The 20,973-nt window shown below is 38.5% G+C and overlaps 1 protein-coding gene and 2 non-coding genes across 5 annotated transcripts in view; all 3 read right to left on the bottom strand.

Moving 5' to 3' along the window:
• Window positions 1-345: 345 nt before the first annotated feature.
• TET1 (tet methylcytosine dioxygenase 1) overlaps window positions 346-20,973 on the bottom strand; it is a 141,187-nt gene continuing 120,559 nt past the window's right edge. For 2 of the 3 annotated variants that reach the window (XM_047702922.1, XM_047702925.1), the window contains 3 exons: window positions 18,862-18,999; window positions 15,406-15,754; window positions 346-8,886 (listed from right to left, as the gene is read on the bottom strand). In XM_047702922.1, coding sequence (XP_047558878.1) covers window positions 7,874-8,886; window positions 15,406-15,754; window positions 18,862-18,999 — 1,500 coding nt within the window. In that variant the 3' untranslated portion in view covers window positions 346-7,873. The remainder of the gene's footprint in view (window positions 8,887-15,405; window positions 15,755-18,861; window positions 19,000-20,973) is intronic. The other variant, XM_047702924.1, reaches the window with a different exon arrangement.
• Window positions 10,053-10,159, bottom strand: LOC125085331 (U6 spliceosomal RNA). The gene has a single exon (XR_007122864.1). It is a non-coding gene; the product is annotated as a U6 spliceosomal RNA (small nuclear RNA).
• LOC125085334 (U6 spliceosomal RNA) lies at window positions 12,806-12,907 on the bottom strand. The gene has a single exon (XR_007122867.1). It is a non-coding gene; the product is annotated as a U6 spliceosomal RNA (small nuclear RNA).

Below are 20,973 nucleotides of genomic sequence, written 5' to 3'. Positions count from 1 at the left end.
AAAAGCATTCAGTCTTCTTTGTGCCAAAGTATAGATATGCACATGAATCCACTTGGTAGGTCACCACATAACACAAGAGAAAATGAAAAAACTAGAAGCTAATGCTTTTCTTTCTGTGGAGTAGTTTTAGGAGTTTCTCTTCAGGGAACACTTCACTTACTAAGAAAGTAACTCAAAGAGGACTATCCACCCATACATCACAATGCAAAAGCTGCCCCCCCTTTTTTACTATAAAACCATTTCTGGAAAAATATTTCTCTTAAAGCACCTGTTATAGAAGTTTAAAAAAAAAGACCATACCTATTAATAAAAAATAGTTAGTCTTTTTTGTTTTGTTTTGTTTTGAAGAGCTGTTTTTGTAAAGTCCTATGTGGCCAGCCATTTTATAATATCACAAAGAGGCCTTAGTGAGGATGGGCAGATACTGAACCAAATCACCAAAAGTGGATTTATTTGACTACTTAGGGAAGTTTGGGTTTTTTGTTAGCAACCCATAACGTACTGATGGAACAGCATAAAGCATCCCACCTCTTTATATTTATAAAGAGCTTACCAAAAACTTTACAAATACATCTCATTATTTTTCTTAACTCTCAGGGCAAAGGTATGTGTAAACAAAGTGGAACAAAAGACAAAACAAAACAAATTTAAGTAAGTGGGAGACAGTACTGTTTTTTTTGAGATGCCAACAAGTCTATATTTTTACCATGAGCACCTGGGAACTAAAATAGCTTACCCAGCATATTCCCTTCTAGAAACCTGCATTTCAATATAACAAATACATTAAACTTGGATTATGAGTTGGTGATCTCAGTCTTTTTAAAAATAATATTTTTAAGACAAATATTATTGAGGTTTCCCTTTGTTTTAGTAGCACAGGGATATTCTTTATTGAAAAGTTTATTTACAGGGAAAAACTAAAGCTTCATTAATTTCAATCCTAAAATGCAGAAGTCTTGGGAATTTGGGAGACCTTCCAAAGTATGCATAACAAAAAACTACCTGCTAAATAAATAGTAGAAACAAAATACTTCAGAAGAATGTTTTGCATACAATAAGTAGGTTTTACATTATTCTTAGATTAGATCTGACAAAATTTCTACTCAATAACGTTCTCTAAGTCATAGCTTATGGTGCAGAGATGCCTTCCGCAGTCTGCGGCTATGAAATGGTTTGGTCTCAGATGGGTTGACCTGCTCTATGACTTGGAGCATGGCCTTTGCTCTTCTTGCCAATATGCAGGTTCCCATCACCAGTAAGATGGGAACATTTGGACATCTGTCCAACCTTCAGTGTTCGGAAGAAAAAGGGACACACAGCAAAGCAGTTTGATAAGCTACAACATTATATAAAGTACAGGGATTATAATTTTTCTTACTACCATATTTGCATTCACAATGGTTTCTCATTTTGAGCTGCTATTTTTCACATAAAACTGTCATGGGGTGGGGAGAAGAGCTATTAAAGTATGTTTTGGTGTTGGGCTGGTGGAGTGAACCTGCAGATTGCTGATAGGAACACAATTCTCCCTCCTTCTTGCCCCTGAACTTCGTCCTGTTATACTCATGACTCCTGATAACTGATTTATCCCATCTTTAAGAATTCCTTAAATTACTTTCAGTTCATTCTTTTTTAACCTTTCTCACCCAGATTACAGAATAGTTCCTATTATTGCCAAAACCCAAATTCCAAAGGGGTAAATTTGCACTGGCAAGTAAATACCATGCACAAAACTAGGCTGGGAGATAAAACATGTGAAAAGAAAATATTGTCTACTGTATAAATCAGACCCATTATTAATTCAAAGCCACTGGTCAGACAACTTATAATTAGTATGATGCGTCATACAGAAATTACAAAGCTATGTAGAAATAATGCTAGAACATTTAACTTCTAATGAAAGTTTTTGCAAAACACTCAAACACTAATAAACATGTTGAGTCAGACATTGTTGGGATTTAAAACGCAACAAAACAAAACAAAACAAATATTGTTGGGATTGTTAAAGAGAAGTGGATGCTAACCGGGCCTTGTGACCACTATTTCTTCCTAAAAACTGAATTTGCCTCTAACAGGAAATGACCACATAAAAGATCATGATCCTTTTTGGTATTATTCCACGAAGGATTTGTGAACCATGATTTTAGAAAACAGGAAAAAGACAACTTGACCAAGATCACTGCTATTCTTAATACGAACCATGTGTATTTGTGTAGGGGACATGGGGAATGGAGGGAGAACAGAGAGGGGAAGCAACAGAGTTTTAATTTAAGGAAAATCAGAGGAAAGGATCAAAAACTGTAAAAAGAAAGGAAAGTACACTTAGTGACATCATAGCTTCAGTAAAATGAAAAAAGAAAACAAGTAGAAATTCTGGTCAAAGATGGTTATACTTAGCTAAATGAAGAACAAAATTACTTTTCAGTACTGTTTCTCCAAAAGGGAACATGCTTCTGACAGCTGTGATATTTTTTTCTGATGAACAAGACAAGAGAGAAAGAATGCCTTTCATAACAGCTGCTAGGGACAAAATTTCTATTTTTAGGAAAACTAGGTTTATATTCTTAAACAAGGGCTTCCCAAGTTGCATTCAAACATAGATCAGTTAAATCAGGTAATGTGTTTAACATCTGATAATAACATTCCTACCTTAGACTAAGTTTTGCTTTAATTATAGGGGACATCAAGAAACAAGAAAAACTTGTGACCCATGCAGATCATGGATATCACAGTAGGGATCGGAAAACTATAGCCAATAACGCAGAAATGAGTGTTGTACTTTTAAAGCCAGAAAAATTAAACGTTGCATACTATCAATAGGGAAACACATTGTGGGGCCCTTAAAGGAGAAGTGAACATTACAAGTGGCCAAGTAAGGAAAACCTTTGCATTACCCGAAGGAATAAAATGTATGCCTTTTGAAGTAAACAATGGTATTTGATTGGGTGCCCAGAAAGAACAGGGACTGAAACAGACATCCAGAGATATTGGAATGCAGAGAATTCAAGTTTCTAGAGTTCAATGTGGACAAAAAGAGCGATGTCTTCTTGCATAAAAGCCAATTTTACCATCTCCAAAATGAACAGAGTAACTTAGACTCTATTTTATAAATGAGAAAAGGGAAAAAAGCCAGTAAATCTCAATACACTCTAAGAAAATGCACAAATTTAGCTTCTGACACGCTGATTCTCTGGCTTGCATTCCAGAGCCATGAATGGCTACATTCTCTAAATCTATTAGATGAAAGCACAATGTCAAGCACAATTCGATCTGGGTAAACCCAGACTCTTTAGGAATCAGGGCACTCATTCTATCACCTGGTTGAGGGTGCCTTACTGTTGATGTTGAAGTTACAAGTTCAATACACTTCTGGGCAAGTTTCGGAGCTGTGCACAATAAAACAGTATTCTAATACATGTAGACAATCACATCAAAGTAAATTAGACTTCATTGTGAGGCCAACTAGGCAAGAAGTGGGAATAGACTGTACAACCATAGGTAATATATACAATTGGTATTTTCCCCCAATTCTTTCAACCACTCAATTTTTTCTAACTCCTTGTATATGCCTAATACTTTTATCAGGGGAAATAAAAGCCTGTACTATATAAGTACTTGATATTTCTTTATTGAAATCGCAAATAAGACTATTGCCACATTTTGTTGGATGAGTTAACAGGACAGTGTCATAGGTAAAAGTCAGCTAGATTTCCCACACAAGGCCCACGAAACTCTGCAGGCAGGGGAATCTTGATTCAATTTCACTTGTCTTGTTTTCCTGAATCTCTCAGAAAAAAACAACAAAACCCAACAGAAAAAATAAAAAGCCATTTTGATTTTTTACTTGTACCACAATCAGGTTATTTCCCAGTGATAAGATACTCTCTGGGTGAGCAAATCAAGTTTGTTTCCTCCAGTTCTCCAAAACACAAAATGGCCTCCACTTAATAGTTTGAACTCTCATTATAAACTTAAGTACACACTGACATTAACAACTGCTCTCTGGGCCCGTGATTGAACTGTGTGACTTCTAAGGTGTGAGTTCTAGAGTTGTGGGAGGCCACTACCATATTATTTCACAATTCTCATCATAAATTTTTACAGAAGACCAAAATTCATAGTTGTACTAACTCTAGACAAAAAAAGAAATTTCCATGCATCAAGAAGTTGTGAAATAGAAGGTAGCTATATATTATTAAAAAGTCATATGACAGCTACTGATTTACTAGGCACATTCGAAGGAAATAATGTGCCCACTATTGGTGGAAGTTGTCATGCATTGTCAAAACTTTGTCCCAGATAAAAAAAACCTCAATTGAATTTGTTTCAAAGAGTAAACTTAAGTAGTTTAGGGTTATTTTCATACATGCTATTGTGGAATAAAGGATAATCAGCTGAGTCCACTGAAGTAGTAACATTAGAAAGTAGGTTACTTGGTATGAACTGGTATCTCATTTATACAAGGGTATGCATTCAATTAAGTATGTATTGGGGTTATGTCTTAACTAATTGCTTATGGATCTCATCTAGTTGAAGTTCTATATTTAACAAATTATTTCATCCACATGCAGATTGCATAACAAAGATGTTGGAAGGTTAAGCTGCAAACATTTTGCTAATGTGTTGCAAAAATTTACCTACAGCTATACATTTTCAGCTTGCCTCACTTTCCAATAATATATTTCAATTAGGTCTATGACATGATGTATTTGGTACTTTGTGGATGAACTGGAAAGATGTAGGTGAGGCTGATAAGCATAAGAAAAATTTTTTTCAATCATGCTCTGAGAGCCATTAGAAATGGGATTTTGAAGGACAGCGTGCTTATTTTGTGGGTTTCTAAAATAGGCAGTTCATTGTAGTTAGGATGTTTGTAACATACTATGGACAGTTGGGTTAACTTGGGGGGTCACATATCAACTAATTCAATTATCATACCATGAACAAAGGCAGAATATTGAAAAACTCATTTTGAGTAGTATAAAACAGGTAATACAAAAGGTGATCGCTACAGATAAACATAATAGAAGGTGCAGAAATAATGTTAGATGACCAGTTTTCTGGTGAAAATGTCATTTCAAACAAATTTATTTCCTTGCTTCTTAAAAGCAGTGTCACTAGCATACAATCACAATGCTGGAGAACACTGAATAAGCATGAGCTTTTAAAAAGAAAAAAAAAATCACAGGGCAGACAATGGGATGGTGAACTGTTAATTTATGAAGTAGAGTCCAACAAAGTGGGAATTACATGTGGTTCCCACCATGGGTTATCAGTTGAGGCAGGACATTGATGGTGTTAATTATAATAATGGAATGGAAACATTTTAGTTGAGAAGGGACATTTTCATGTACTGGCTTTGGGCAGCTACAGCCAACTTCACAAATTCCAGGATTCCTCTAAGTCACACTGCCATTTCAAGTTCAGTTGTTAAGAAACCTCAAAGTTAGTGACACTAACTTGAACTGCTGCAGATATATTACAACGGATGTTTTTGTTCTTTCTGTGTTTTCAGTTTTAAATAGATTCCGTGCCCAATGTGGGGCTTGAACTCACGACCCTGAGATTAAGGGTCACATGCTCTACCAACTGAGCCAGCCAGCCGCCCCCCCCCCCCCACCAATGGATTCTTTTGAAGGAAATTTGCTGTTTCTTTGAAAAGCATGGACCAAAGCATCTTTTAGGATTTCAATTCTTCACGTATACCATGGGTGGCAGTTCAAAGAAAAACCAAAGCTAATATTTAAATTCTGCAGACATTCAGGAAGTGTTGAATGGAAGGAAGATGGGTGGATGGATAAAGGGTCTTAAAACTTGATTCATTAAATCTGGTGAGAGAATTTCTAGTGGGAGCTAAGGCCTAATATCTAAAACGAAATATCACAAGGGTGTATTCCTGATAGTCTAATACTAGTAGATATCAAAGCAGCTGAAATAATAAACAATCACTTATTTATATACTTGTATGTATAAGAAACCTTAGGCTCACAAAAATATACATGTTTTAAAACGCAAATCTAAGGCACACAAAATACTAAAACAAGTCAATGAATCACCCTATTTTACATATTCAAGAAGCAGAAATTCACTTGTACAAGATGATGGTCTACCAATGGTATTTGTTATATACAATCCCTTCATATTCCTTTAGTTGGACTAGTCAAAAGCTTGAAACTGATACTTTGCACCATATATTATTTTAATATAAGTTATAATGAGTTTTTCTTTAGAGCTTGCTGGAACTGTTTGCTTTTGCACCAAAATTGTTGAGTGTTAGCAGTTGTGGGCTTCCTATGGCATTTCCAAGGGAGAAGCACCATTATTTAGGTTTTCCACACTCCCAAGGTATCTGACACTTTGAATGTTATAGCACCTCTGCATTTTAATAGAATCAAGTATTTCATTGAAATTTCTTGCTCTAAACATTTTGTTTGGGCAATTCTTTTTGTTTTGCTATAAAATGAGCCAATAAGTAACGGGAAAAAATATGGGAGGGCTAACTTAAATGGAATGCCTATTTTCCTGTTACCTAGAACACAGGCAAGTATCAGAGAAGATGAGTTTTTATTTCCCTAATACTAATATGCTTAGATAAACTACTTTGGATTAGCTCTTAATGGGCAATACCATACTTAGATTACCACTCCTACTGTTTGGGATGTGTGGATGTGTGACAACAATAGGGGATTTGTTTTCACAAGATTTCTATGGGAATTTTATTCTTATTCTGTACCAAAACAAACAAGGCAATTTGGAATGGGTCGGGTTCTTGCTACTTCATTTTTATATTTTATCACCTTGAAACTTTAGAAGCATTTGACTCTTCTGAATCCTACAATGTCCCATCTCCTTTTGGAAAAACCTTTCATGAGTATTTTGAGAAAGCTGGGGTGAAAGTGAAATTAGGGCCACTGTTGCTTGATAAATCAGAAGAGACCACGCTTACTTAGTTCCAAATAAAATGTTAATCGATATTGGTGATATGCTTCCTAATCCCAACTTTAGAGAAAATTAACGATTTTTGCATGTTCTAACTATTTTATATAAGTAGCTAATATTTGCATGAGAAAGGACACATTAAAAAAAAACCATATACATGATTAGAATACATATTGCAGTTAACAAGATGGAACTCTACACAGCAAGAATAAATGATTTCTCTTGTATGCAAATATGCACAAACAATAGACAATAAGATTCTTATACTATACTATTTCAAGTTACTTTTAAAAATAGAAAGTGCTTTTAAAATATATATTTACAATTTATGAACAGCCTCCAACCATTATTAACAATAATGAATTATTTTATACAGGAGAGATATTTTGAGAGAGAAAACATTTCATTGGTTTATTTCAAAGGAATATGCCGATATTCTAGCAATGATTGGAAGATGTTGGAACGATGGCACCATGAAATAATAATGCAGCTTATTTTTAACTTTTGATGTGGGTAAGCACCAGGAGCTGTGTAGAGTTAACACTGTGTCTTGATTTTACATCATAGCACATGAACCTGTTAAAATCCTCTAAAAATGACTCTTGTTTCATAGTAAACAGACTTAATTTAAAGCACCAAACTGAGTGATTCTATCAAGGTTAACGCCTAACCAAAACATTTCTTTATGTATTTAAAACTATAAAACTTTTATTTTTGCTTAAAATGTGCACCTTCTACCAATTGTCAAAATATAGTCACAGTTAAGAAATACCCACCCCATTTTTGTTTTTTTTTTTTGTTTTGTTTTTGTTTTTTACCTCAGCCTTCAAATGGGTGAGATGAAGATACGTAAACGACAACATGACTTTCTTTTAACAGCACCTTGAAAAAATACACTGCACTAGCAAAGGCATTAAGAAGGGGAGAAAAGCCTTCAGACCCAATGGTTATAGGGTCCTGCAACATGTGTGAGAGCATAAGGGGACACGGTGACAATATTGTCATGGGTTAATGTTAACGCTTTATGAGAAGGAATTTGGTTCAATTCATTAACTTCAGGGGACAGTTCGGGACCCTCATTAGCTGCCTGGTCTTTCTGCTCTGAGGCCTTCATTTTCTTATTCTTAGCTTCTTTAGCCTCAAACTTAATTTTGTTTAGTTCAAAACCGTGTTGGGGCTTATTCAGGTTTTTGTGCTGGTAGAAAACAAGGGAGAGGCGAGTGGGGTGATTCCGGTTGGGGTGCTCGATGGGCGTGGTGGCGTGAAGCTCCCGCCGGGCACACTCGATCAGAACGGAGCCGTGGGCAGGCGCTATGGCGACCCCACCGATGTTGGCGTCCAGGAAGATGTGCTCGCTGTCTGACCAATACTCATCGATGTGGGGCAGCTTCTCCTCCGCGGGGGACAGGGGGTCGTCGGATAGGGGGTCGTCGGACAGAGGCTCGTCGGCATCAGAATGCGGCTCGTCTTCTTCCACTAGAGAGGACGCCAGGTCATGGGGATAGGTGGTGAAGGGGGGTTGCTGGCTTGGGTGATTGGAAGGTGGCTGTTCAGACGGACCAGTGGGCGGCTCAGAATAAACCAGGGTGTCTGCCACGGGAGCGGGCAGCGTGGGCAGAGAAACCACTTCGCCAGGCTGTGCAATTCCAGTGCATTCCCCCGCAGCTGCATTAGCACCGCTGTGTCTCGCAGAAGGCACCGTGCAGTGGGGATTGCTACTTCTTTCTGAAAACCCGTAGGGGATGGACGCATCACTCTTACAAGGAGCTGTGGTGGCTGACGCCGTCTTAGGGGACCAAGAGAAACCTGGAGGTATGTTTGCCTCTTTCAATGGGTGAGGAATGGATGGGGTCAATGAGTAGGTTTTAGTGTTGTCCGAACCTTTGAAGATAAAATGGGGTTCAGTTTCACTTTTTATTTCAAGTTGCAAGGCTTCGGTTTTATTCCCTAAACAGAGAAAAGGACACCAAATGCGAAGATAAGTACAAACTACTTTTTGGGAATTGTCTTTAAGGAGTATTTTAAAGACAAATACAAAGGATAATGTAACAAAACATCGGTGACGGCAATGTCGGTCAGTTTTGTTCTCTTGCCTTTAAGTCAAACACACAAGCAGGCATTAAAAATTGCACGTCGTCTGGTATGCTTTTTCACCCAACAATTTTACTTCAAGAATTCTTCCCCTTGCAAATAATATAAATAAGCACAAAGATTTAGCCAGAAGGATGTCCATTGTTTGAAACAGTAAGAGATTAGAAATGACCTAGTTGGCGATGAAGTTAAATGTTAAAATCATACATTGGAACACAATGCAGGGGATAACATGATGATTTAGAGCAGTATTTCTACCCAAAGAGATATTTAGATACATTTTAGATATCGCATGATCTCACTTTCAAAAAAGTAAAAATAAAGTAATAGTTATCGAGAAAACAGCATAACTGGCAAACTCAATTATTAGGCAAAGGGAAGTCACGTTAAGAAATTTTAGTGGAGGGGTGCCTGGGTGGCTCAGTGGGTTAAGCCGCTGCCTTCGGCTCAGGTCATGATCCCAGGGTCCTGGGATCGAGCCCCGCATCGGGCTCTCTGCACAGCAGGGAGCCTGCTTCCCTTCCTCTCTCTTCCTGCCACTCTGCCTGCTTGTGATCTCTGTCTGTCAAATAAATAAATAAAATCTTTAAAAAAAAAAAAAAAGAAATTTTAGTGGAAATAAGTCATTTGTGGCCCTCAAGACCGGGTGCATGTAAGCCTTGTTTCTTTCTCACTGATTAGGAAGATCTTTATTACCACATCGGCCATTGTGGGTAATCTGTTTAGACATAACCACACAAACCTCATATCAAATGGAAACATTTTCTTGAGGACATTCTTCCTGTTTTGAGATTCTAAAAATTTTCTGCTTGAGCAAAAGCAGCAGATTTTAGGACCAGAAATAGAAAATGTGGCCATGTTTTAAAGTAATTAACAATATAATAGCAAACACATGTAATATATTGTACCCCTGAAACTAACATAATGCAATACAACCTGGAGACAGGATAATTATTTCTCTCTCTCTTTTTAAACATGAAAAGCTTAAAAAAGTAAATAAAATTTTAAAAAAGTAAATAAAATACAACATGGAACACTTCACGAATTTGTAGGTCATCCTTGCACAGGGGCCATGCTAATCTTCTCTGTGTTGTTCCACTTTCAGTTTATGTGCTGCTTAAGCCAGCACCAAGATAATTTTCACTTTTATTTTATTTTACTTTTTTTTTTAAGACTTTATTCATTTATTTGATAGAGAGAGAGATCACAAGTAGGCAGAGAGGCAGGCAGGGGGAGGGAGAAGCACGCTCCCTGCTGAGCAGAGAGCCCTGTGTGGGTTTTCCACTCTGAGATGGAGAGTCTCATGCTCCACTGACTGAGCCAGCCAAGTGCCTCAGTTCTCTCTCTCTCTCTTTAGGGGGTTGGAGGAGGCCAAGGGAGAAAGAATCTTAAGTAGGCTCGAGTCCCAGTGAGGAGCCCAATGCAGGGTTCGATCTCACAATGCTGAGATCACGACCTGAGTTGAAATCAAGAGTCAGAAGCTTAACTGACTGCGCAACACAGGCACCCTGCCAATTCTCATTTTTTAAGAGAACTTGTACATGGAACCCAAGGGGTGGCACATTAAGAAATCTGTGGTTACATCTATTACAGAGGTTGTCAACAGAACATAAATCATGGGGAGGAAAGATTATAAAAGAGTAATGAGTCTTGGAGGATTTGGGTTAGGGGAGGGAGAATAAAAAAAAGTAAGGAGTCTTTTATTGAAATGGATAAATCTATTTTAAGAAGCTCTTATGGGGGTGCCTCGGTGGTTCACCCAGTTAAGCGCCTGCCTTTGGCTCAGGTTGTGATCCCAGGATCCCGGGATCAAGCCCCACATTGGGTTCCCAGCTCAGCTGGGAACCTGCTTCTCCCTCTCCCTGCTGCTTGTGCTCTCTCTCTCTCTAAATCAATAAATAAAATCTTAAAAAAATAAGATAAATAATAAAAACATTCTTATGAGTAAGATTATAAAAGGACAAGGGGCTATAAGCCAAATATTGTGCAGAGGGCTACTAACAGGATATAAGTTACTGAAAACATAGCTTGTGAAGATGCTATTAGGGAATGACAAAAAGATGAAAATGACAGGAATGCTGTTTACAGGCAGCGTGGAACTAGGCATGGGAATCTATAAATAAATCAATCTAAGTATTTGTGAATGGAGCTAACAAGCAAAAAGGAATGCTAATTCTCTCTGCCTTGCCTCGTCACAATCTATTTATTGAATCTTTCCTAGCATTATATAAATGTCCACCATCATTTCTCTCATCTTACAAAACGCAAAATAAGCCAACTCTCCTTGCAGCAGCAACAACAACAATAAAAATTAAGGTTAAGGAATACCCTGTAACTCTAATGTGGAGTTTCAGTATAAATTCAAGGTGTATTTTTTTCTTTAGACTCCCCGAAGAGATGGCTGAATTTATATACTGGGCAGGATTATATAAGATGAGCCTAGAACATCTTGTCGGAACAGAAGCTAAGGAAGCCCTCAAAAACAATTGGGGTCATGACAAAAAGTTCAGAAGCCAGCATGATGGGTTTCTACTGATCAAAGATGGGACAATTTAAGGATATTTGGTTTCAATTTGAGGATTTTTTTTTTTTAGGGTTTATTTGTTTGGTGTTTTTTTTTTTTTTTTTAAAGATTTTATTTATTTATTTGACAGAGAGATCACAAGCAGGCAGAGAGGCAGGGAGAGAGAGAGGAGGAAGCAGGCTCCCTGCCGAGCAGAGAGCCCGATGCGGGGCTCGATCCCAGGACCCTGAGATCATGACCCGAGCTGAAGGCAGCGGCTTAACCCACTGAGCCACCCAGGCGCCCCGTTTGTTTTTTTTTTTTTCAAGATTTTATTTATTAATTTGGCAGAGAGAGAGAGAAAGAGAGAGAGGGAACAAAGCAGTGGATGCGGGAGAGGGAGAGGGAGAAGCAGGCTTCCCGCTTAGCAGGGAGCCAGATGTGGGGCTCAATCCCAGGACCCTGGGATCATGACCTGAGCTGAAGGCAGACACTTAACAACTGAGCGCCCAGGCACGCCTCAATTTGAGGACTTTAAAAGGCATTTTCATATTTAATTGGGGGGAAAATAACCCTATATAATGTGCACTGAAATATAAATTATAAATAATAATGAACTAGAAATACTGCCAATAAAATAACAAAAATATAAAAAACATGAGATCAAAATGATACTAAATGAAAAAGAAATTGAACACACTGGAAGATGCCTAGAAATTAACTTGTATTCTGAAAAGTGGAGAGTAAAGTCAAATTGCCAAGCACTTATTCTAATTTCTCTATATGACCCATACCTCAGAGTTAATAAGTTCTTGGTACGGACAGTATTTCTTTTTAAAAGATCGCCTAACAAATGGATAAAGAACGGTAGACTGTGTTACTCCTGATGGAATAAAGAATATAGAACATTGTAGTAAGTGTTTCTAAAACCATCAGGTAAAAAGCTCCTAGGGAACATTAAATCAGTGAATCATGTTGACAACACCTGTACCATGGATCGGCCTTAACATCACAAAAAGAGATACCATCAGATACTGTGTTTCCTGATGTAAAAAAACAAGAGTATAGAAATGAGCCAGTGTCCATGCCACAGTAATTGTTTTTTGTTTTCTGGTTGGATGTTTTTGCTTTGGTGAGCTCTACATCCAACATGGGGTTCCACTCGCCATCTCGCCCAAGATCGAGTCATATGCTCTACCTACTGAGCCAGCCAGGTGTCCCCATAGTTAAGTGTTTGTTTGTTTGTTTATTTATTTATTTATTTATTTATTTAAAAGAATGCTTCACGAATTTGCATGTCATCCTTGCACAGGGGCCATGTTAATCTTCTCTGTATCATTCCAATTTTAGTATATGTGCTGCCGAAGCGAGCCCATAGTTAAGTGTTTTTTTTTTTAAGATTTTATTTATTTGTCAGAGAGAGAGAGGAGAGCGAGCGAGCACAGGCAGACAGAATGGCAGGCAGAGGCAGAGGGAGAAGCAGGCTCCCCGCCAAGCAAGGAGCCCGATGTGGGACTCGATCCCAGGACGCTGGGATCATGACCTGAGCCGAAGGCAGCTGCTTAACCAACTGAGCCACCCAGGCGTCCCTAGTTAAGTGTTTTTAAAACTGAAGCTGAATTTGTCTCTACAGGATAATGGTTTCTGATAAATGTAAAAAAGAAAAAAGAACGAAAAATAGGAAAAGCAAGCTTTAAATGAAAAAAGCTATAGGAGACATAACAACTAACTGTAATGTGTGACCTTGTTTGGATACTGATTTAAACATACCAAATGTCAAAAAAGAAGAATCATTTAGGAGACAGATGGAGCAGTGTGAGCACTGATTGGTATTAAGGCATTATTTGATTTATTTGTTTTGGGTATTGTGGTTCTTAACATTCCTTATCTTTTAGTGACACATACTGATGAGGTAATTGATAATATGATGTGACTTCTGCAATTTGTTTAAAGATTTTTTTTTCCTTAATTTATTTGTCAAAGAGAGCACAAGCAGGCAGAGTGGCAGACAGAGGTAGAGAGAGAAGCAGGCTCCCCGCTGAGCAAGGAGCCTGACGCAGGACTGGATTCCAGGACGCTGGCATCATGACCCGAGCCAAAGGCAGCTGCTTAACCAACTGAGCCACCAGATGTCCCGACTTCTGCAATTTGTTATCAAAAATTTTGAAGGGCTGGCGCCTGGATAAGGATATAGATGAAATAAGAATTATTCTGTTAAAAATGTTGGGGCGCCTGGGTGGCTCAGTGGGTTGAGCCTCTGCCTTCGGCTCAGGTCATGATCTTGGGGTCCTGGGATTGAGCTACGCATGGGGCAGGGACCCTGCCTCCCCCCTCTCACTCTGCCTGCCTCTCTGCCTACTTGTGATCTCTGTCTAATAAATAAATAAAATCTTAAAAAAAAAAAAAAAAAGAAACTGACATGTCCAAAAGTGAGCTTCTGATTTCCCTCTGTATCTTTCCAAATCTATCCCTTTCTCCCCTTTTCTCATAACCTTCGGTGATTTCCCCATCTTTCCAAGTCCTTCAGACCAACATCAGGATAAACACGCACACTTCTTTTTTTGTCTACATTCCAGATTTATGAGACATCTTGTTGACTCTACCTTGAAAACATCCAGGACCAGACATTTCTCACATTCTTCTCATTAGCCAATCTGGTCCAAGCTCCATCACCTCTCTCCTGAGCTGTTAGAATGGCCGCTATACCATCACCCTACTGTTTGTTCTCTGCCTACTGTTTTCTGGTTTCAACCCAGTAAGCAGAATGTTAGGTTTCAGTCAGGTTATAGTCCTTCTCTGTTCTTTCTTCCTTTCTTTCTTTCTTTCTTTCTTTCTTTCTTTCTTTCTTTCTTTCTTTCTTTCTTTCTTTCTTTTTTTTTAATTTCATTTTTATGTAATCTCTATACCCAATGTGGGATTGAACTGAAAACCCTGAGATCAAGAGTCACACGCTCCACCAAATGAACCAGCCAGGTGCCCCAGCCCTTCTAGATTCTGAAATAGCCAATAACGTTCCTTTCCCTCAACATCAGTCAATGAAGCCTGAGATGAGCCGCTCAGACACCCTCTTCCCCCTCTGATCAACTTCCTGCTCTTCCCGTTTCCTGCTCCGCGTCAGCCACACTGGCCTCCTTGCTTGCCTCAAGTGTTCCAGGCAAATTCTTCCCTCCTGACCTTTACATCGGCCATTTACTCTGCCTAGAATGCTATTTCTCCAAATAAAATTCACTCATGATGTTCATTGCTTTGAGGCCTTGACTCTAATTCCTCATTCTCAGCAAATGACTCTCTAACAACCATATTCAACTGGTTTGCTTGCACAGCACTCCCTCTAAATCTTTCACCGATACATTCCCAACACCCCCAACCACACAAAGGGGTGCTCGGTAATACCTGCTGACTGCCTCACTTAAATTGAAGCTAAACTTGACTGAGGAAGACTTCAAGGAAGCGATCACATATGCCAAGAAGGAGGAGTACGGCTTCCAAACAGATGGGGAACAAAAACAAAACAAAACAAACACCATAACTAGAAAAAATACCAAGAAATACCGAGGGGCCACTTTCTTGTTGACTCTGAGTTCTGGCCAGTACAGAGAAATTGCGTATGTGAAAGTAGTCAGAATCTTATTTTAAAGTCTAAACCAACCTGCATTAAAAACCAAGGAGATTTAAGAGTAACTACCTAACTGAATTGATATCTGATCTCAGGTTGGGTTCTTTTTTTCTTTCTTTCTTTTTTCCCCAGAATGCCTCATGCCTAGGAGAGCGGCAAAGATAAAAGAGAGAGGAAATAAAGTGCAAAGGCAAGTCCCAACCCTTTGGCCAATGGGAGTTGTGCACAGAAACTCAGGAGCGTCCACAGGCCTCACCTAAAAGCGGCAGCGAGGAAGCCTTGCTACTGTTTGTTGTCCCGTGATTCTTGCGCTTGATCCGAGGAATGAATTTCTTCTCCACAGCTCTTATCTTATGTGCGAGAACTTCTGTCATCATTGCTGCCCTCTTCTTCCCAGAACGAGGAACTGGCTGGGTAAAACGTGTTCTTTTTTTACGGCGGGGAGCGAGCACCTCAATGGCCCCAGACTGGATCTTGGCTTCCATTCCTTCGCTAGAGCCAAACTCATCTGTGTCCGAGAGTTTGTAGAGCGGTAGAACGTGGAGTTGCTCATCCTGAGGGATAACCCCCAAGGAGCGGTTATCTTCTCTTGTTAAAGTACAAACCTGACAGAAAGAAAACATGAAAGAGGTCCTGCACATTCATCACAGTCATTTCTATCTTCTAACTGTTGCCATTGTCAAAAGGGTCTGTATTCCCATTCTGTTTTCCAGTGGGTTACTGCTGGTATAGTGATTTTGGATAAAGAATACATATTAAGTCACTCAACACAGTTCAATTCTAGGAATTTATCAACTGTTTTTAAGAAGATCAGTATAATTTTGAGTTGATCTTATAAGTCAATGGTATTATATACATTTATGTATTTTATAGTACTTTTAAAGTAAACTCTAGCCCCAGTGTGGAGCTCAAACTCGCAACACCAAGGTCAAGTCACATGCTGTTCCAACTGGCCAGTTATGCAGCCCCAAACTCCTATATTTTAAACATTAGGCCTTTTGTTACATTCCATTTTACTTCATTGCCTAAGTTAGGGAATATCTACTGGACTGTCCATAGCATTCATTTAAAATATTAAGTATTAAGAAGACATTATTTTAGCCTATGTATTTCCCTATTTCTTAAATAATGTCTCATTCTTTGTGTAGAGGAGGTTTAATTATGAAGAATTTTCTAATTTGCTGTTTTCTTTTAGGATTTCTTCACTTCTGCTTATAAGTGGAATTTATCTATAGATATATAGATTTTTTTTTTCTGCATTTCCCCCCATGTCAGGGTGATTTTTCTCTTCACTAAATGAATGGAAGAGATATTAATGAAGTAAAAGGAGCACAAGAGATTTCTCTCTCCAGCAGGACTTATATTCTAATAGCTTTATTTTTAAATTTGATTTTTTATTATTTTTTAAAAATTACTTAGTTTTAAAAAAATTGAATAGTTTTAAAAAATTGAACATTTCATTTTGATAAATTTTCTCTTTCTGCTTCATGTTGCTTCTATTCTGGCTAGGGACGTACCAGTTAAGTTACCCACCTTTCTTTTGCATGTGAACAAGACAAGACATCTGAAGAAAATTCTGTCTTGAAATATAACCTATCTCAGTCCTCCTGACTTTAAAAGTTATTTTTATTCATTGTAGAGAATTAAACTACAGAACTACATACAGAAAATTCCTGACCTAATATTCACATTTTTCTTCATAGATTAGTATGTTAGTGGTAATTAATTTTCAAGGGTCATTAAAGAGCCAACAAAAGGGGCGCCTGGGTGGCTCACTGGGTTAAGCCGCTGCCTTCGGCTCAAGTCATGATCCCAGGTCCTGGATTCGAGCCCCGCATCGGGCTCTCTGCTCAGCAGGGAGCCTGCTTCTTCCTCTCTCTCTGCCTGCCTCTCTGCCTACTTGTGATTTCTCTCTGTCAAATAAATAAATAAAATCTTAAAAAATATATATATCCAATTGTTTCATTATTTTTATTAAAAACATTTCTCCTAGAGCTAAGGGCTCTTTCTAAGATGCTAGAAGAAATAAAACTGCCTGATTTTAAGGTCAATAGACTTGATGAATACAGACAGGAAAGTAAGATAAAGTTTCAAAAATCACAATATTTTCTCAATATTTATAATCATTTACCAGCAAGACTTGAAATACTGAATTATCTTGGGTATTATCAGTAATTTTAAAGTAACTGTGTTAAAAAGTAGACTCTTCCACCAATAAATGTTTATTTTACTCAGTTTATTTGTTCGCAGGGGGATTAAGAAGGTGACAAGGAGTAGATATGAGGAGTATAATTAGAAGGACGGAAGCAGCAGGCAGAGTGAAAAGGGAACTGCAGCCACATTTGAAGAACTCAGGGTTTCAGAGATGGGGAAATTTGGAGTTCTGTCAGGTTCTGGGAACGAGCCTCCTGGCATGAACGAGAGCAGTGGAGAAGAGGCAGCAGAGTAATGCACAAGGAGGAGCACGAGAGAAGTGGAACCAAAATTTAGTTTGATTCTGAACCTAATTCAGCCTGAGCACAGATAGTCTGTAAGGAAGCAAATCAGGTAAAATGTACTAGCCAAGCAATGACAATGAACCACGCTCTGGCGAAGATTCACCTGGACAGATTATAATATTTCAGCATCTGAAAATAACACTGATGGGTCAAACACTACAGTCAACAAGAATGGAGAAGAAAGATTAAGAAAAACGAAAAAAAAAAAAGGGGGGGGGGGCCTCCTTAATCTATCACTCCTAGACTTTATTGGCCAGACAACAAAGGAAGGCTACCTTTAGATGGATTAAATGGATTACTTTCTCGGGAGCCTGTGGCTATCTTCCTTGTATGGAGCCAACCAAACAGACTGGTGTAGTGCAAAAACAGAGTGGTATATTTTACCAGGGGAGAAGAAAATTACTGGAAGCAAATCCATTCCACTTACAAAAGGACTATTGCATGATTCTCCCCAGGGTCTTTTAACTAACTGAAACATCTCCTGATTGACTTCATGCTATGGACATGTAATTCTTTTCATGTCTGTAAGCCTAACTGCACAGCTCAATGCAAGTATTTCTTTCTTTCTTTTTTTTTAAATAATTTTATTTTATTTATTTGACAGACCAAGATCACAAGTAGGCAGAGAGTCAGGCAGAGAGAGAGAGAGAGAGAGGGAGGAGGAAGCAGGCTCCCCGCCAAGCAGAGAGTCTGATGCGGGGCTCGATCCCAGGATCCTGGGATCATGACCTGAGCCGAAGGCAGAGGCTTACCCCACTGAGCCACCCAGGCACCCTCAATGCAAGTATTTCTGACAATGCTGGTATATTAATGTAACTTCACACATATATACTGGCACTAAGAACAAACACACACAAAAAAGATGATATATTTGGCATAGTTCCTTCACAACAACCCTGAAGTGCACAGAAGGCAAAAAACAAAAACAAAAAACGGTAAGTTGCTTAACTTCCTACCTACCAGTTTGATGGCACAGAATTGTACTCCTACCTCCTAGCAACCACACCACAATGATCCAAGACTTTCAACAAAATATCTAAGGCCAGTTCTGTAACTTTGTGCAAGTATATCGACAATAACTTAATAGCATTGATATTACGCACTATGTGGCGCAGAACATAAAACAGAATTTTTAACAATCATCCTATTTCAGAAGCTCAGCCTAAGCATACAGCTATGGACCTTCTAGGATCAAAAGCCACCCAGGTACATACCACAGTGCTTCCATTATTCATGTTGTGAATGTCCCTATGAGGATGGGCACAGAAGTCGAGGCAAGCGGTGACTCCAGAGAAAGGACGCCCTTCTTTGCTGCCAAGCCGACATTCTCGGGCCACATGTTCGTATTCTACCTAAAAAGAGAAATGTATGACACAGTTTTAAGAGCCAGAAAGAATCACCTTTAGTAAAAAGTAAAAATCACTTCCTGACCACGTATCTAAACTAATTCTATGTTTTAAGTCAGATTTCTGACTAGTGTGGTAAAATAAATGGGCAGTTCAGTAACATTCAGGAGGAAGAGTATGGAAGGAACATCAGGTAAAATGACAATGACTGGGTGTGACTGATGGCAGGCTGACGACAGCACCTGTTAGAGATGAGTATGTGAGCAGAGTAAGGCTAAATTATCCCAGGAGGAACAGAGACTACTACAGTGCATGAAGCACGTGTGATGTTTCAATGTCTATGAAAAGTAGGTAAACTTATATACTTATGTTCATGAGTCAATATAGAAATTGAATTTATAACTCTCTTTAAAACCAAAGGTTAGCAATTAACAGAGAGCATGTTATTCATGATAACAGAAATAAAGATCTAAGAAATCTAGATTTCTGGTTATGTTTAAAATAAAACGATCATTAACACTAATTTTCTACTTGTGATGACTGCATACATATATGTCTTCCAAAACGACTGCCGGAATGAGGTTAGGTAATATTTCAATCCGTTTACAAAGTAAGGATTATGTTGTGTATGTCGTGGTAACACTTAAGATCTCTTAAAAATTTCTGAGTTTATGATATGGTACTGTAAATCATACTCCCCATGCTGTGCGACAGATGGCCAAATATTATTATTTATCTTATGGCTGGGGGATTGTACCCCGGACGATCATCTCCTCATTTCCTACACCCCTCATTTATTTTCTTGATGATGTCCTTTGAAGCACAAAAATTTAGAAATTTTGACAACCTAGTTCTTCCTTATTTTTAGTTTTGGATGGCCTAGTGCTAGTATATACAAAAAACAATGACTTTGCATATTGATCTTATATCCTGAAACCCTGCTAAACTTATTTATTAGCAGTAACACTGAGTGTGTGTGTGTGTATGTGTATCCCTCAGTAGTTTCCACACATAGGATCATACCACTGGCTAGTAGAGATCATTTTATCTCCTTTTCGACTCTGAATTTGTTCAACTTGTTCTTATTTATTTATTTGATGGGGGTGGGGGGTACAAGCAGGGGGAGTGGAAGAGGGAGAAGCAGGCTTCCTGCAGGGCAGGGAGCCCCATGTGAGGCTTGATCCTGCATTGTTATGTGGGATCCTGCAGGGATCATGACCTGAGCCAAAGGTGGATGCTCAATGGCAGATGCTCAACAACTGAGCCCCCCAGACACCCCTCTTCAACTTGTTTTTAACAGAATCTCTTGCAAAATGTTAAAAGAAATGGCAAGTAGATACTGTCTTGTTCCAGATATTAAGCAAAAAAATTTTTAGTCCTTTTTTGGTAATTATGATACTATCCGTGGATTTTTGTAGATATCCTTTATTAGGCCAAGGCAATTCTTTTCTATTGCTGTTTTGTTAACTACTTTTATCATGAAGGTGTTGGATTTTGTCAAATGTGTTCTATCTCTAGGGAGAACACGTGGTTTTTGTCATCTGTTCTATTAATGTAGCTAGTATACTACACTGATTTTCTTGCATTGAACCAATCATCCATTCCTGTTTTAGAAATTTTATTTCTAGAATTAATCAATTCTGTTACTCTGCAGTTTTAATTCAATTGTCATAACAGGAAGTCTTTTAAAAACAGGCTAGATAATTTTTTTACTCTTTAAAAAAAATATTTTTAAAGTAATATCGACACCCAACACTGGCCTCAAAGTCATGACTCTGAGGTCAAGAGTCACATGCTCTACCCACTAGCCAGCCAGCCAGGCACATCCAGGCTGGCCCATTTTTTGTTTGTTTGTTTGTTTTTGTTTTTTTAAGATTTTATTTATTTATTTGACAGAGAGAGAGAGAGAGAGAGATCACAGGCAGGCAGAGAGGCAGGCAGGGGCGGGGGGAAGCAGGCTCCCCACCGAGCAGAGAGCCC

The sequence above is a fragment of the Lutra lutra genome, chromosome 14 (assembly GCF_902655055.1).
Source record: "Lutra lutra chromosome 14, mLutLut1.2, whole genome shotgun sequence".
Classification (NCBI taxonomy): Eukaryota; Metazoa; Chordata; class Mammalia; order Carnivora; family Mustelidae; genus Lutra; species Lutra lutra.
This window is presented reverse-complemented; position numbering and strand designations above follow the sequence as displayed.